The sequence below is a fragment of the Meriones unguiculatus genome, chromosome X (genome assembly GCF_030254825.1).
Source record: "Meriones unguiculatus strain TT.TT164.6M chromosome X, Bangor_MerUng_6.1, whole genome shotgun sequence".
In the NCBI taxonomy this organism is placed as follows: domain Eukaryota; kingdom Metazoa; phylum Chordata; class Mammalia; order Rodentia; family Muridae; genus Meriones; species Meriones unguiculatus.
Genome location: NC_083369.1, coordinates 138,151,614 through 138,170,517, shown reverse-complemented (window position 1 = coordinate 138,170,517; position 18,904 = coordinate 138,151,614). Strand labels below are relative to the sequence as shown.

Below are 18,904 nucleotides of genomic sequence, written 5' to 3'. Positions count from 1 at the left end.
TGGAGAACCTGACCCCATAATATGTGGCAGTTAGTAGGTCCACCATGTTCCAGTGGATAGCCCCACACCCATAAGCATCTGGACAGAACGCATTAAGCCTACTGAGTTATTAAAAAGAGGGGATACGTGAAATGGAGGGAACGAGATACATCAGGGAGGAATGGGAGGAAATACGATCAAAACATTTTGAATGAAATCATAGAATTAAAGGTATCATTATTTCAAAGAGAAGTAATAGTAATATATCAAGAGCATACATATTCTTGTCATTTCATACCATTTCAGCCTTTCTGGATCAGACAAGGCAAAAGCTCAGTGCTTTCCACAGACGTAACTCAGAATAACATCACATAAATGTTTATTCTTGGTAGTGCATGGATATAGTACAACCAAATGTGCCCACCTGGGATCTGCCTTTCATTACAATTTATTAAACACATCGGTGGGTCATAACTCCACAGGCTGAACAGGAGTCAGTAAGAGCATCTAGCAGAAGAGAATGTTTACAGCCATAAGGATAACCCATCTCAGGGTCCCTAATGCACAGGGCCTCACAGGTTTAAATTATCACCAGTTACTTTTAAACAAAACAAACAAACAAGCAAAATTTGTACACCTTTTGAAGAAAAAAAATCCAGATAACTGCACTAGAATAAACAGTGCTGTTATCAAAAAAGACTGCTCAAGAAGTGATTAAGCCATTTGAATAAACTGACTCAACTTCCAGACAAAGCAGAGTAATAAAGAATACACGTAGAAAAACATATGAAGCAATAATTTCCATGATACTGGAACAAAACATGTATGAATAGTTTTGGAAACACAAGAAAATTAGGCAACAAACACAGTGATCCCTTAGAGACAGGAAACAAAAATGTGGGAAGACCCATGACACACTTCACTCACTATCTTGAGAGCTGCTGAAGAAATAACATAAATCCAGATCCATACCTGATTATGCTCTTTTAAATCGTTATTCAATTTTATTGATTTCACTGAAAATTGTCCCAAATTTTAATTTGTAAAACACTGAGATCATCTAAAATGGAATCCTAAAATGAATATGGGTAAAATCTTCAAATCCCAGCACTCAGGAGCTGAGGCAAGAGAAGTGCCACAAGTCTCAAACACACTCACACACAGACACACACATACACACAAACACACACACACACACGCATTCATGAACACACAAAGCCATATCAAAGTTTTGTACAACTAAACTTCAAGCATCAAGAGAGTAGCATAGGGTTGTGTGCACTGTTAATTCTGAATCTTTTAAGAGAACATACTAGTTACATTCCTTAGTAAACATTAGTAATAGGAGAAAGCAAATATACTTGATCATGAACATGATTAACAGATTGTTTCCTCCTTTCAGTACATTTACTCTTCTTTTCTAGCCATGCATGGCGACCTAACATGCATGCTCTAAAGCAGAATTGAATTTTTAAATACTTATTTATGTTTCTTTTATGTGCACCACTGTATTTCCTCCACAGCATATCCGTATAGCACCAGAATCTGGTGCCTGTAGAAGCCAGAAGAGGGTGTCAATCACCTGGGACTGATATTATAGATTGTTATGAGCCATGATTTAAGTTTTGGAAATTGAACCCAGGTCCTCTGCCATAACAGCCAGTGCTCTTAAGCACTTGGCTAGCTTTCCAACCCCAAGTCTGACTTTATTTGTTTGTAATTAAATGTATTTATTTATTCATTTTACATCCTGATCGCAGGCCCCTCCCTCCGTTCTACCTGATTCTACCTTCCTACCCTCTTCCCACCTTCACTTCTGTTCTCTTCAGGAAAAGGGAGTCCCCTCCCATCCCCCATACAAACCCACCCTGGCACATCAATTCTCATCAGGACTAAGTGCATTCTTTTCCACTGAGGCCAGACAAGACAGTCAAGGGTAGGCTTCTAGGAGGATATGGGAGTGACTCTATCTGAGACACCTAGCTGTGGGGGACATGAAGACTGAATATACTACCTCCTAGCCAGGCAGGACTTCCAGAAGAAGGAGGGGGACACCAACCCATGTATAAAACCCTTGACCCAAAATTAATCCTGCATACAAGACATGCAGGGATAAAGATGGAGTAGAGATTGAGGGAATGGCCAACCAATGACTGGCCTAACCTGAGACTCACCCCATGGGAGAGCGTCAACCCCTGACACTATTAATTATACTCTGCTATGCTTGCAGACAGAAGCCTAGTACAGCTGCTCTCTGAGAGGCTTCACCCTGGAGCCAGATCAAACAAATGCTGAGACCCACAGCCAAACATTAGGTGGAACTCAGGAATCTTGTGAAAGAGTTTGGGGGGTGGGCGACAGAATGTTCTGGGGGAAACAATTCTGGGAGGGGAGCACAGGGGCTCCACAAGGAGACCAACAAAGCCAGCCACTCTGGGCCTGGGGGGGGGCTGCAGAGACTGATGCACCAGCCATGCATCTCACTCTCCATGGGGATCCCCTAGAAGGGGGAGCAGGCAGCTATCTCAGACATGAACATAGCTGCCTGCTCTTTGATCATGTGGCCTTGCCAAGCCACAGAGGTAAATGATGCAGGGAGTCCTAATGGGACTTGAAAGCCTGGGGTCAGATGGTAGGGGAGGAGGACTCTCCCTTTCCGTGAACTAGGAGAGGGGGTAGGGGAAAAGAGGGATGGAGAGTGGGACCAGGAGGAGATGAAGGAGGGGGCTACAATCAGGATATAAAATGAATAAATTGTAAAAATAAATAAATAGAAAAAGTGATAAAGGGAACTGGAGAGTGCTGCCTCTCACCTGTTATCTCAGCACTGGAAAGGCTAATACAGCAGGTTTTTAAATTCAAGGCCAACCTAGGTTATATAACAAGAACCTGTGTTGACTGATACTTCAACCATTCATGGAGATAACCTAGAACCCCTGCACAGATGCAGCCATGGCAGTTCAGAGTCCAAGTGGGTTCCCTAGTTAGGGGAACAGGGACTGTCTCTAACATGAACTCAGTGACCTGCTCTTTGATCACCTTCCCCTGAGGGGGGTACAGCCTTACCAGGCCACAGAGGAAGACAATGCAGCCAGTCCTGATGAGACCTGATAGGCTAGGGTCAGATGGAAGGGGAGGAGGATCTCCCCTATCAGTGGACTGGGGAAGGGGCATGGGAGGAAATGAGGGAGGGAGGGTAGGGTTGGGAGGGGACAAGGGAGGGGAATACAGCTGGGATACAGAGTGAATAAACTGTAATTAATAAAAAATTAATTAATTAATTTTAAAGAAGATAACAAGACCCTGTCTTAAGACCAAATGAATAATTTTTTAAATGATGACAATGGGCATGTCAGTCTTTTCTTTTATAAGAAATATCTACAGTTTCCATAATTTTACTGTAAATATATTTTAATAAATTATGGAAATTTCCATCTATTTTTATTTTGATATTTTTCCATGACAACCTGATGGTAACTTTTAACTAGCACTGCAATTATATCCACTCATATATATGATGGTATGATTTCTTATAATGTGATAATGTGCTAAATGGCATAATGGACTTTCTAGCATGAAAGCAAGACCTAATTTAAATTGTCCACACTTTTCTATGTCATAGGTAAAGTTGGCTAATATTTTGTTTAGGATATCTTGTAACCATATTCATAGGCAATGAATGTGCTGACAGTGACAGTTATAATTTTCATTTCTCATATGACCCTTGGTTAAGCTTGATTTAGCTAGAAAGCATCCTACCACTCCTTATTTTTATGGAACAGGTTGTATAAAGTAAGAATTTTTTTTCTCAACTGTCAAGTTAAAACTTTACATCAGAGAGATCCAAGATGGTGGCACCTAACGCGCACTGTGTCTGATCAGCAGGGCAGCAGTGACTGCACAGTGACCAACAAAGAGAACTGTAGGTTCCAAAACACCAGTGATTGTGTTTCCCAGGTGAGAGGAAACCCCACGGTGTGGGTAGCAATCGGGTCCAATTTCAAGTCACCCAGCTAAACACCTGAGGAGTTCCTAGGTTCCCTACAGATGTTCAGTTGTCATCCCAGAGCCACATGCCTGCAGACTCTGATCAGCATCCCAGACTGAACTGTGGGCCCCACAACACCACAGACTAGGTCCTTCTGTAGAGAGGAAAACCCACGGTCATGAAAACATCAGGTCCAACTTCAGGACTCTCAGCTAATCCCCGGGAAAATTCCTGGGTTCCTGAAGGCTCCGGAGCTCTAGCCTCCAGCCACAGGCCACTGATTACCTCTTTGGTACTGGGCACAGAGCTCCAACCTCAGACCTACAGATGCCTGGGACCCACAGAATCAGTCCCAGACGCTGCTCCAAAGCTCAAACTGTCTCCCTGGCTAAACCAAACAAGCCTCAGGGTTCCCTGATTCCTCAAGAGGGCTACACCCACCAAGCACAATATATGAGCAGCAGCTGCTCACTAAATTCAGAGCAAGAAAGGCAGTGGCAGAGCAGCTGTCTCTTGGATTTCTCCTCATGAGAGGAGAGCCCCTGGGGTCCCAAGGAGCCTAGTTAGCTCACAAGATCATACAGCTGAGGAGAACTGTAGCAATTCCGTGAGAAGCACCAGCCATTCGGTGACCATATCCAAAAAGCTGAGGAGGCCTCCTTCAGGAACAACCATCTTCTTCCAAGGGGATTTCCCCAACCATGACACCACCCCTCAGGAATCCAGCAGGCACCAGAAACTAACAGCCAACACCTGAGACAGCCAGATGGGTAGAGGCCATCATAAGAGCACAATCAACAAAAGCCAAAGAAATATGTCATCTCCACAACACAGTTATCCAGAGGCAAGTAGCCCTGGACACCCTAACATAAGTGAAATTCAAGAAGATGACCTTAAATCTATGCTCATAAAGATGATAATAGAGGAAACAAATAAAATCTGTAAAGAAATATAGGAAGATAAAGTCCAACAAATTATGGCCATCATAAAGAAATACAGGGAGATACAACCAGTTTGTGGCCTTTAGAGAGGTGAAGGAATTGAAGGAAAAGCAGAAAAATAAAAACAAACAGGTGAAGGAAATCAATTAAATGGTTCAAGATCTGAAGATGGAAATTAAAAAATTAAAGAAACACAAAATGAGGAAATCATGGAGAGGGAGAACTTAGGAAAGGAAACAGGAACTACAGAGGTAAGGATATCCAACAGATGATAAGAAATGGAAGAAAGAATTTTAGGTGTTGAAGATACAACGGAAGTAACCAATGATTATATCAAAGATATATTAAATCTAAAAAATTCCTGACACAAACCATTCAAGAAATCAAGGACAACACGAAAAGACAAAACTTATGAATGATATTAATAGAAAAAAATGAAGATTCCCATCTCCAAGACCCAGAAAATATTTCAACAAAATCATAGAAGAAAATTTCTCCAATTTAAAAGAGATGCTTATAAGCATACAAGAGGCCTACAGAACACCACATAGATTATACCAGAAAAGAAAATCCTCCTGCCACATAATAATCAAAACACTAACTAAACAGAACAAAGAAAAAAAATACTAAAAGCTACAAGGGAAAAAGGCCAAGTAACATATAATGGCAAACCCATCAGAATCACACCTGACTTCTCACCTAGACTACAAAAGCCAGAAGAGCCTGGATAGATATCATGCAGACCCTAGGAGAACACAGATATCAGCTCAGACCACTATACCCAGCAAAATTCTCAATAATCATAGGTGGAGAAAAAAAAGATATTTAACAACAAAAACAAGTTTAAACAGTATCTACCCACAAATCCTGCCTTATAGAAGATACTAAAAGGAAAAATACAACCCATGAACACTAAGTACACCCAGAAAAACACAAGAAATAAATAAGCTCACTACAGCAAAACTAAAAGTAGCCAAGCACACAAATACACTACCACAACCAACATCAAAATAAAAGGCTCTAAGCCACTGGTCATTAATCTCTCTCAACATCAAAGGACTCAACTCTCCAATAAAAAGACACAGACTAACAGAATGGATACGTAAACAAAACCCAGCAATCTGTTGCATATAAGCAACACACCTAAGTCACAAGGATGGATATTACCTGAGGGTAAAAAGCTGGAAGATGGTTTTCCAAGCAAACGGTCCCAAGAAGCAAGCAGGAGTAGCCATTTTAATATCTAATAAAATATATTTTCAACCAAAATTAATCAAAAGAGATGGGGAAGGTCATGTCATACTCATCAAAGGAAAATTCCACCAAGAAGACATGTCAATTCTGAAGACCTATGCCCCGAAATACAAGGGCATCCACATCTGTAAAAGAAACATTAACAAACCACACATAGATCCCTTTACATTAATAGTGGGAGAATTCAACACCCCACTCTCATCAAAGGACAGGTCAACATAACAGAAACTAAACAAAGAAACAATGACACTAACAGATGTCATGAATCAAATGGACCTAACAGACATCTACAGACCTTCTTCACAGCACCTCATAGAACCTTCTCCAAAAAAGACCTTATAGCTAGCTGGTCACAAAGTAAGCCTCAACAGATACAAGAAGATTGAAATAATCCCTTGTATCCTATCAGACCACCATGGACTAAAGCTGGAATTCAACAACAGAAATATCAAAAATCCTATACATACATGGAAACTGAAGGGTTCTTTACTCAATGACAGCTAGGACAGGGAAGAAATGAAGAAAGAAATTAAAGGCTTCCTAGAATTCAATGAAAACAAGGGCACAAAATATCCGAACTTATGGAACACAATGAAAGCAGTGTCAAGAGGAAATTTCATAGCACTAAGTGCCTTCATAAAGAAATTTGATTTATTTTTTGATCCAATATCACTCCCATGAACATGGTGAATGTTCCCAAGACCCACTGGACAATCTGCAAGAAATGTGACAAGCCCCACAAAGTGACACAGTACATTAAGGGCAAGGATTCTTTGCATGCCCAGGGGAAACGCTGTTATGACAGGAAACAGAGTGGCTATGGTGGGCAGACTACGCCTATTTTCTGCGAAAAGGCTAAAACTACAAAGAAGATTGTGCAGAGACTTGAGTGTGTTAAGCCCAACTGCAGATCTAAGAGAATGCTGTCCATTAAGAGATGAAAGCAGTGGGTGGTGATAAAAAGAGAAAGGGTCAAATGATCCCGTTCTAAGGCTATTTGGTTATGAAGACAATAAAATAAAATAATGAGCTTTTGTTTACCTCATTTAATTGCAGTTGGTCTTTTAGGGGGAATAAACTAAAGTTTATGCATGGCAGCTGAGTATTGCTTTCATTTGAACCTTGTTGAGTGGTATGAAATGTGACTTGTCCTTGGGATACTTCTTGGCATTTAAAATCCATGAGTTAGTTACTAGTTATCATCAAATTCTAAGCATAGACTTATTTCAAGGACTAGTAGGTCTGTAACACATCTGGAGTGATTGTAAAGCTTTACTCTTAAGTAAGTTTAGGCTGTGTTCTCTGGGCAGCATAGTACACTCCATTCAATATACATTACTGGCTTTAAACCTCTTGACATACCTTTTAGGTGAGATTTTTACTGTTGAAGTGCTCCTCACCCCATGTTTTTCTGTGTAACCCTGGCTGTCCTGGAACCAAAGATCCCAGGTTCAAATCTAGGTCATTAGACTTTCCCTGAAAATTATTTTAAGAGTATCAGAGATATATACAGTTTTGCTTGTGAATTTTGGCCTTGGCTTTTTTTTTTTTTTTTTTTGAGATTTCTAAATAAATATTCTGGACTAGGCTCATTGTCAGTCCTGCATCAGCTTTCTGCCCAGTGTGATGACAGATGCACAGCCTGCTTGGTAAAAGAGAAGATAAATATGGGATGTTAAAGTCAGTTTTGAATTTTGAATTTTAGAAACTAAGTTAATCATTAGAAGCTTCATTGCAACCTACTAAAGAGCATAAAAACAATTCAGAATGGGAACATTGTAGAAACTAGTTTGATACACAAAGGATAATGTTTTATAAATAGAGAAGGTTAAAAATAGATTATAGTGCAGCTTGTTAAGCTCTGTTTATTATAAACTAAGAATAAAGCCTTTGCAGACTTTGAAGAGTATGGTACCTGTGATGACAGCTAAACAAGGGGGATGATCCAAGCCACTCCTGTTTAGTTAAACTTTATCTACTTGGTACAGGACTTGTGATCACTGAACTTTATGATCATTCAAGGATGTCCCGGTTTATTTTTCATGAATAGTTACATATTGGATAATTTTTTAATTGCAAATGTAAACTGATGTAATCACTATTGTAATAAGTATAAATAAACTCCGTGACCCTGAGAAGTTAGGCTCCTCTATAACCTGCCTCCTGAGTACAGGAAGAGATAATACATTCTCTGAGGCCCCACAAAGGATTAAAAAGAAAAAAGAAATTCGAAACATCTCACACAAACAATTTAATGGAGCACCTGAAAGCCCTAGAGGAAAAAAAAAAGAAGCAGACACACCCAAGAGGAGTAAAGGGCTAGAAATAATAATCAAACTCGAGGCTGAAATCAATAAGCTAGAAATGAAGACAATACAAAGAATCAACAAAACCAAGAGCTGGTTCTTTGAGAAAAATCAACAAGATAGACAAACCCTTAGCAAAACTAACTAAAAGGCAGAGGGACAATATCCAAATCAACAAAATCAGAAATGAGAAGGGGGACATAATGACAAACACAGAGGAAATTCAAACAATCATTAGGTCTTACTACAAAAGCCTATACACCACAAATTTGAATATCTAAATGAAATAACAATTTTCTTGATCAATTCCACTTGCCAAAGCTGAAACAAGATCAGGTAAATTATTTAAATAGTCCTTTATCCCCTAAAGAAACAGAAGTAATCATCAAAAGTCACCCATGCAAATAAATAAATAAATAAATAAATAAATAAATAAACAAGTAAATAAATTCACAAATAAATGAATAAATAAATAAATACCCCAGGGCCAGATGGTTTCAGCACAGAGTTATACCAGACCTTCAAAGAAGAGCTAATACCAATACTCTTCAAACTAATCCACAAAATAGAAAGAGAAAGAACATTACCAAACTCATTCTATGAAGCCACAGTCACCTTGATACCTAAACCTTACAAAAACCCAACAAAAAAAAAAAAAAAAAAAAGAGAATTTCTGGCCAAACTCTCTTATGAACATTGATGCAAAAATATTCAATGAAATACTTGCAAACCAAATCCACGAACACATCAAAGATATCATCTACCATGACCAAGTAGGCTTCATCCAAGGTATGCAGGGATAGGATAGTCAATATACGGAAATCCATCAAAATAATCTATCATATAAAAAATACAGAAGGTAATACCCACATGAACATCTCCTTAGATGCTGAAAAAGCATTTGATAAAATCCAATACCCATTCATATTTAAAGTCTTTGAGAGATCAGGAATACAAGGCACATACCTAAACATAGTAAAGGTGATATACAACAAGTCTATAGCCAACATCAAACTAAATGGAGAGAAACTTAAATCAATCGCACTGAAATCAGGTACAAGACAAGGCTGCTCACTCTCTCCATGTCTCTTAAACATAGTTCTTGAAGTCCTAGCTAGAGCAATAAGACAACTAAAGGAGACCAAGTGGACTCGAATCTGAAAAGAAGTCAAAGTATCACTATTCATAGATGATATGATAGTATACATGAGTGACCCAAAAAATTCTACCAGAGAACTCCTACACCTGATAAACACCTTCAGCCAAGTGGCTGGATACAAAATTATCTCAAAAAAATCAGTAGCCGTCCTGTATATAAAAGCCAAAAGAAATTAGGGAAACAACGCCCTTCACAATAGCCACAAATAACATATAAAGTACCTTGATATAACTCTAACCAAGCAAGTGAAAGACCTTGTACGATAAAAACTTCAAGTCTCTGAAGAAAAAAATTGAAGAAGCTTTGTTTGTATAATGTTCTTTTGAAATGTATGCACCTTACCCTTGTTCATTCAGATGCTGATTTCTCCCCCTCCCCCCACCTTTGGTTTCAATCCGGATATTCCATTGTGATACTTATTCTAAGCATCCTGTAAACAGGTCAAAATAAAGCAACTAGATACAATGTTGAGCTGGGAGGAGCCAGAAGACAGGAAAGTGTGGAGGAGCTAGAGGGCAAGAAATGAGTGGGAAGAGAAGGTAGGAGAAGAGAGCTAGGAGAGCTGGAGGAGAGAGATCTTGGAACTACGTGGAGATGGACTGGACCTAAGGTTTCACTAAAAGCAAGTATAATGTGGGCAATCTAAATGTTAGGAAACTCTGAGGGCTTGAAGGTTTAGGATGGAGTAACTACTGCCCAGTATTGTGTTTTAGGTTAACTAAATAAACCCAGTCTCTGTGTGGTGATTTGGTTATACAGCTGTTTAGGACTAACAGCAGAATTACCAGAAGATATATCAATAGTAAATATTAGCATCACTCTGCAACAAAGATATCAAAAGATGGAAAAATCTCCCATATTCATGGCTTGGTAGGATTAACATAATAAAAATGGCCATCTTGCCAAAAGCAATCTACAGAGTCAATGCAATTCCAGGCTAATTGCCAACACAATTTTTTTCAGACCTTGAAAGAAAAATTCTCAACTACAGATCAAAAAACAAAAAACCTAAAATTGCTAAAACAATCCTGTACAAAAAAAAGACCTTCTGGAAGTATCTCCATCCTTGATTTCAAACTGTATTATAGAGCAACAGTTAAAAAACGGCATGGTACTGGCATAGAAACAGACTGGCAGATCAGTGGAATTGAATAGAAGACCCATAAATAAACCTACACTACAGATACCTGATTTTTGACAAAGATGTCAAAACTATAAAATAGAAAACAGATAGCATTTTCAACAAATGATGTTGATCTAACTGGATGTCCACATGTAAAAATATGCACATGGACCCATATCTATCACCCTGCACAAAACTAATGTCCAAGTGGATCAAAGACCTCAATATAAAACCAGACACACTAAATCTGTTAGAAGGAAAAGTGAGGAAGAGCCTCAAACTCGTTGGCACAGGAAGACAACTTCTTTTGTTTTTTTAATTTTATTTTATTTTTAATTACACTTTATTTACTTTATATCCTCCCTCTAGTTCCCTCCCTCATCCCTTCCCAATCCCTTCCTTCCTCTCCCTTCTCCAACACATGCCCATCCCCAAGTCCACTGGTAGAGGAGGGCTTCTTTTTCTTCCTTCTGATCCTAGTCTGTTAGGTCTCATCAAGAGTGGTGGCATTGTCTTCCTCTGTGGCCTGGTAAGGCTGCTCCCCCCTCAGGGGGAGGTGATCAAAGGGAAGGCCAATCGGTTCATGTCAGAAGCAGTCCCTGTTCCCATTACTATGAAACCCACTTGGACACTGAACTGCCATGGGCTACATCTGTGCAGGGGTTCTGGGTTATCACCATGCATGGTACTTGGTTGGAGTACGAATCTCAGGAAAGACCCCTGTGCTCAAATTTTTTGGTTCTGTTGCTCTCCTTGTGGACCTTCTGTCCTCTCCAGATCTTACTATTTCCCACTTCTTTCATAAGATTCCCTGCATTCTGCCCAAAGTTTGGCCATAAGTCTCAACATCTTTGATAGTCTGCAGGGAAGAGCCTTTCAGAGGCCCTCTGTGGGAGGCTCCTAACTTGTTTCCTGTTTTCTTCTTCTTCTGATATCCATCCTCTTTGCCTTTCCGGGTGTGGATTGAGCATTTTAGCCAGAATCCTCCCTCTAGATTAGCTTCTTTAGGTGTACAGATTTTAGTAGGTTTATCCTATATTATATGTCTATATGAAGGAGTATATACCGTGTGTGTCTTTCTGCTCCTGGGATAGCTTACTCAGGATGATCCTTTCCAGTTCCCACCATTTACCATTGCAGGTAAATGGTAGGAAACAACTTCTTAAACAGAAAACCAACACCTGAAACTCTAAGGTCAATAATTAATAAATGGGACCTTGTGAAACTGAAAAGTTTCTTTAAAGCAAAGGAAACTGTGAGCAAAACAAAATGACAGCCTACAGACAGGGAAAAGATCTTTATCAACCCTACATCCAATAGAGTGCTAATATCTAGAATATATAAAGAACTCAAGAAATTAGGCACCGACAAACCAAATAAGCCAATTAAAAAGTGGGGTTCAAAGCTAAGCAGAGAATTTTCAACAGAGGAACATTGAATAGTAGAGAAATGCTTAAAGAAATGTTGGAGAGAGAACTCCAAGATGGCAGCATCCAGTGTGCACCGTTTCTGAAGGGCAGAGGGTGGGTGGCTGAAGCCAGAACATCATGGACTTTGTGGCTTCTTGGTCTAGAGGGGACAATCTGTCCAATCTGGGACAGATTGGAGCCAAGCCCCCTGGCGTCTCCGTGGTCTGAGAGTGAAGAACTATTGACTCCCTGCATTTTTCTGCTGCTCTTTTGGTTGCTCTGGTTGCGGAGGTGGCTATGGCAGGGACAGGGAGTGGATAACCCAGGTATGGGGCCTCCTTATTCTAATGGCCAAACAGGGGACCCAAATCTGAGAGTAGAAAACTGAGGGCTCTCTAAGCTTACTGCATATGCTTGTGAGTGAGTGCTTGGATCCTCTGTGTGCTTTCCACACATGCATGCAAGTGAGTGTGTCTGTGAGAGAGTTAAGAAGTTAAATGGCAACAAATCAAGTAATCCAATTAAAAAAAATGGGGTACAGAGCTAAAACAGAGAATTCTCAACAGAGGAATATCAAAAGGTAGAGAAACACTTAAAGAAATGTTCAACAGCCTTAGTAATCAGGGAGATGCAAATCAAAACGACCCTGAGATTTCACCTTACACCCATCAGAATGGCTATGATCAAAAACTGAAGTGACAACACATGCTGGAGAGGATGTAGAGAAAGGGGAACCCTCCTCCACTGCTGGTGAGAGCACAAACTTGTACAATCACTTTGGAAATCAATCTGGGCCTTTCTCAGAAAATTGGGAGTAGCGCTACCTCAAGCACAAATTTGAGAAGGCAGTTGAGTAAGAAAAAATGTATATTCTCTAGATATTGAGACCCTTTCAGACCTCTTCCCATCTACTCCCTGAAAAAAAAATGATATCTAAAGATTAAAAAAAATGTTTCCCAAGGAATCTGATGAGCTAAGAAGATAGATCAAAAGCTATTGACATAAAGGGGCCACCAAGAGTATTACCCTGCTAGATCACTCTACCATTATGCCCACATTTGGCGAATCCCATCCATTTGTGGATATATTCTAAGCCAGTATGTCTCTAATTCTTAAATGTAATCAGGTAATTATGTATTACTAGGTATCTGCAGAAAATGTTCTAACATAATTTACATAATAAATAATAGAAAATTGATTTCAAAGATAATAAACCTATACTAGGATAATACTTTTTTATTTTTTTAATTATGTTTATTTTTATTATTTACAGTTTATTCACTTTTTATCCCCCCAGTGCTTCCCTCCCTCCTCCCCTCCCAATTCCTCCTTTCCTCCCCCTTCTTCACCCATGCCCCTCCCCAAGTCCACTAGTAGTGGAGGTCTTCCTCCCTCTGACCCTAGCCTATCAGATCTTATCAGAAGTGGCTGCATTGTCTTCCTCTGTGGCCTGGTAAGGCTGCTCCCCCCTCAGGGGGAGGTAATCAAAGAGTAGGCCAATCAGTTCATGTCAGAGACAGTCCCTGTCTCCATTACTATGTTGGACAATGAACTTCCATAGGCTACCTCCATGCAGGGGTTCCAGGCCATCTCCATGAGTGGTCCTTGGATGGAGTATCAGTTTCAGAAAAGACCCCTGTGCCCAGACTTTTTGGATCTATTGCTATCCTTATAAAGCTCCTATCCTCTCCAGGTCTTACTATCTCCCACTTCTTTAGGATAATACTTTAAATTATATATTATTGGTATAATAAGATTGGACATTCACTTTATTTCATAAATACTTAAATAATTACTATATACTAGGCACTGTTTGGGGTGCTACAAAAATATTATTTGGGAGGCAGGGGCTGAAAAAAATCTCTATAAATCTTAATATGCTGCCTATGGGCTACATCTGAGCAGGGGGTCTAGGTCCTTCCCATAGATGGTCCTTGGTCAGTGCATCAGTCTCTGTAGGTCCCCCTGGGCCCAGATATTTTGGCTTTGTTGGTCTCCTTCTGTGGCTCCTGTCTCCGACAGGTCTTTCTATCTCCCTCTTCTCCCATAAGACTCTCTGAACTCTGCCCAAAGTTTGGCTATGAGTCTCTGCATCTGCTTAGAGCCCCTGCTGGGTACAGTCTTTCAGAGGTCCTATGTGTAGGCTCCCGTCCTGTTCCCTCTCTCCTATCACTTCTGGTGTCTAACCTATTTGCCCTTATGAATGAGTATGATGCTTCTTCCCTAGGGTCCTCCTTGTTGTTTAGTTTCTTTAGGTCTGTAGATTTTAGTATGTTTGTCCTATATTAAATGGTTAACATCTGCTTATAAGTATCTGCTTATACCATGTATGTCTTTCTGCTTCTGGGTTACCTCACTCGGGATGATCTTTTCTAGTTCCATCCATTTGTCTGAAAATTTATGATTTCCTTGTTTTTAATGCCTTAGTAGTATAGTCTCCATGTGGGTTTCCTAGGAACAGGAGCAGGGGCAGTCTCTGACATGAACTCGTTTGCCTGCTCTTTGATCACTTGGCCTTGCCAAGCCACAGAGGAAGAGGATCCAGGCAGTCCTGATGAGACCTGATAGGCTAGGGTCAGATAATAGGAGAGAACTTCCCCTAACAGTGGACTAGGGGAGGGGGAAGGGGAGAAGAGGGAGGAGAGGGGAGGACCCAGAGGAGATGAGAGAGAGAGAGCTACTGGGCTACAAAGTGAAGAAACTGTAAATAATAATAATCTTATATGGTACTGAGAAGTAAAATAGAGGGTGTGAAATGAAATCATAAGTAGAATCATCAAGTAAAGTTGCAATAAGAGACACTGTTTAGAACAATGAGATAATTGGAAGCTATTGAGAAAACAACATTCAGAAATTTAAAAAGCACTCAGAAATTAAAATATGATACCAGAAAGTGAAAGTTCAGTAGAAAGTTTCAAAGATAATCGCAGGAAAGCTCCCAGAAAGTAGAGTAATATTCAAATAAAAGTTCTACAGAGAGACAGAAAATATGAAAAATGAATCAATTAAATGGCTTAATAATTATTTCCAGAAATAAACAGTATGAGCTCCTAAATTAAAAGGGCCCACTGAGCACCGAACACAACGGGGAAAAAAAAAAAAAGTATGGCAAGACACATTATCACAAAAACACTGGAATTAGAAAATATCTACATGTTTTTGCTGAGAACGGGAGAGGAAGGCAGACCACATACCAAGTAACAGATGTCCAAAAGGTTTTAAAGTTTTGAATGTACATTTAGACCCTAGAATTCATTGAAACAATTGTATCAGATTTCTAAAAAAAAAAAAAAAAAAATACTTCCAATTGAGAGCTATATACTTGTAGTTTGACTGTGAAATGCCCTCCCATAGGCTTTCATTTTGCAGTACCGTGTCTCAAACTGGTGGTGCTGTTTGGGAAGACAGAATCCTCTCCAGAGGAAGTAGGTCGCTGGGGCAGGCCTTGAGATTTTACAGCCCAGCCTCCCTTCCTGAACTATTTTTGCTTCCCGGTCCGTCTTAATGTGAGGATATGGTTCAGTTACCACAAACTTCACCCTGCCTTTTCTACCACAATGGCCTGAACCTTTTAAAACCATGAGTGCAAATAAACCTGTTCTCCAGGAAATTGTTTTTTTTTTTCTTTTGTCATGTATTTGGCCACAGCAATGAGAAAAGTCAACAATATAGAATATTAGTGTCAAGAAATGGAGCTGTTGCTGTTGATAACCTTGACAACATGCTTTATGGCTTTTTGAAATACTTTCAGTAGGAATGCACAACAGTCTAGAACTGTGGGCTACAGAGGCTTTTGGATGGTATAGTATGGACTTAATGGGCCGTTCTGATGGGAGTTCATAAGACTGTAATGGCAGTAGATACTAAGACTATAAAAAGATTTTTCTCCTGAGTCTTCAGAGAGAATGGAAAGCTCTACTGGGACCTGAGCTGGAGGCCACTCATATTAAATTCTGGCAAAAAAAAAAAAAAAAAAAAAATCTATTTGCATTCTACCCATGTCTTGAAAACTTGAGTTAGGATGAATCAAGCTGCAACTAACTTATTTATTTGGTGGAGGAAGTTTCAAACCAGTATAAAATTCAGGCTTTGGCATGTCTGTTGTTTGTTACATTTATCCAGATTTAGAGTAAAGGAGAAAAGAAAGTGAAGATGACAAACATAGATAACGTGCAATGGAGTGAGGAAAGGAACATAAACCTAATTAAAACCAAGTAAAGAAATGTAAAATTTGGTGAGGGGAGGAGCTTGAAACCCAAGTAAAGCTGAGCGTGGGGAAGTGGGGTGGGGGGGGAGAGCGACTGTAGTTATTCAGAAGTGTAACCTATCCAACCGAGATGCCACATGTCCTGTAGGCAAAAGAACTGGAGCAGGCTAGACAAACCCAGTTACTAAACATGGAGATTCAGGATTTGGTATTTACTCTGCTGCATTTAGATCACCTTTGGTCTGATCTTTCCTTAATACGTCTCATTCCTCCCTCTTAGAATGGGAATATTTGCTATATGTCACTGTATATCTATATCAAGATATAGATATAAAACATGTTTTATTTTTTTTATTTTACAGAGGCTCAAAGTTAAGATACTGCATTGTATATAAGAAGAAACTGAACTTTAGAACAGAACTGTAACTGTTAAGGTGATGAAGCCTGTTTAGGTTGAACTGAATGCATTTTATATTATAAGATAACCATGAAACTGTGGGTATCGGGAGTGGGATATTGTGGTTTGAAAGTAAAGTGCTCCTCACAGGTTCACATGTTTAAATTCTTGGTCTCCAGGTGGTGGTACTGTTTTGAGATGTTGGGGAAACTCTAGGAGGCAAAGTCTCACTAGATGCTGGCACTGGGAGCGTACCTCAAGACTTTATAGCTTGGCCCTACTCCTTAAACTCTGTTTTCTGGTCTGGAAATAATGTGAGTAGTCTCAACTACATGCTCCAGTCCCCATCAATTCTCCATGCCTTCCCCACCACCACAATTGACTCTATCCTCTCAAACTGAGAGCCAAAGTAAACCTGTCCTCTCATACGTTTTTTGTTTGTTTGTTTGTTTGTTTTGTTTTGTTTTATTTTTTGGTCAGGTATTTGGTTACAGCGCCAAAACAACTAACTCATGCACTACACAAACTAGCAGCCTGAACAAGGGTATAATTTTAAAAAGGCCCCTTGTATGTATCCTTCCCTGGGAAGCCACCTAAGGATACATTCTAAAGAGTTTTAACAGTTACAACTCTGTTCCAAAGTTCAAACTTTCTTCTTACATACAATTCAGTATCTTAGCTTTGAGCCTCTGTAAAATAAAAATAAAACATGTTATATATATTTTTAGATAGACAGTGATATAAAGCAAATATTCCCATTCTAAACGGGAGGAGTGAGACACATTAAAACAAAAGAGAAAACAAAAAGTAAAGCAAGGGATATAGGATAAAAGAAATGCAATACGGTTGAATGAACAGGGGAATCCTATGACAACAATATGGAGATATCACGATGAAAATTATATAACAAGCACTTAAGACCATAAGTTTACATTTCTCTGAAAATGTAAAATGTACAGAGTACCTGATGTGCCAAAAGTTCACAAGAGAAACTATGGAAAACTGCTGAAGTCTGTAGCCAAATTAGGGGAAAGTACAGTGGGAAAAAAAAACAAGTTTTATTATTCACTCTAAGATGAACTAAAACTTGAACAAACACAAAAGATAAATATACAAACATAAAAGGTAACTGTACTAGTTTAATAACCCTAATATAAATGCTAAATATGTATGTAATAAAAATTAGAATATAGCTATACTGGAGAATTGAAGAAAGACAGGTGATGATAACAATGCTGACCACTCAAGAAGAGATTATATTATTTAGAACTGTGAGGGAAGAAATAGCAAAACAATAAACATTAACAATCTTGCAGTAGAATGTATTCCCCTATGTTTGGAGAGACATATCAGTGGCCTAAGAGGAACTCCTCCACAGACTTTTGTTTATTCCTCAGTTTAGCATGGAACTTCTAGGCTATTCTCTGTACCATGTCAAGATATTAACTATGGTTACCTTACAAGCTTCTTTCTTCTCTTTCAAAAGTAATTTTCACTACTCTCAATCAATAGAAAGGAAAAATTCTCAGCATCTGCATTGATAGTCTGCAGGGCAGAGCCTTTCAGAGGTCCTCTGTGTCAGGCTCCTGACTTGTTCCCTCTTTTCTCCTTCTTCTAATGTCCATCCTCTTTGCCTTTCTGGATAGGAATTGAGCATTTTAGCAAGAGTCTTCCCTCTTGATTAGTTTCTTTAGGTGTACAGATTTTAGTAGGTTTATCCTATATTATATGTCTATATAAGTGAGTATATACCATGTGCATCTTTCTGCTTCTGGGACAGCTCACTCAGGATGATCTTTTCCAGATCCCACCATTTACCTGCAAATTTCATGATTTCCTTGTTTTTCATTGCTGAATAATATTCCATTGTGTAGATGTACCACAATTTCTGTATCCATTCCTCCACTGAGGGGCATCTGGGCTGTTTCCAGCTTCCAGCTATTACAAATAAGGCTGCTACAACCATGGTTGAGCAAATGTCCTTATTGTGGACTTGAGCCTCTTTTGGATATATGCCTAGGAGTGGTATGGCTGGATCTTGAGGAAACGCTATTCCTAGTTGTCTGAGGAAGTGCCAGATTGCTTTCCAGAGTGGTTGTACAAGTTTACATTCCCACCAGACTATCAATGCTGATGCTGAG

The 18,904-nt window shown here is 39.4% G+C and overlaps 2 protein-coding genes across 9 annotated transcripts in view; one reads left to right on the top strand and one right to left on the bottom strand.

The window, feature by feature from the left end:
- The window catches only part of Reps2 (RALBP1 associated Eps domain containing 2), a 262,097-nt gene that overhangs the window by 62,333 nt on the left and 180,860 nt on the right, over nt 1–18,904 (bottom strand). The gene's annotated exons all lie outside the window — the stretch shown is intronic.
- Nucleotides 6,846–7,103, top strand: LOC110542109 (large ribosomal subunit protein eL42-like). The gene has a single exon (XM_021628754.1). It carries the CDS (start codon nt 6,846–6,848, stop codon nt 7,101–7,103), a length of 258 nt encoding a protein of 85 aa, XP_021484429.1.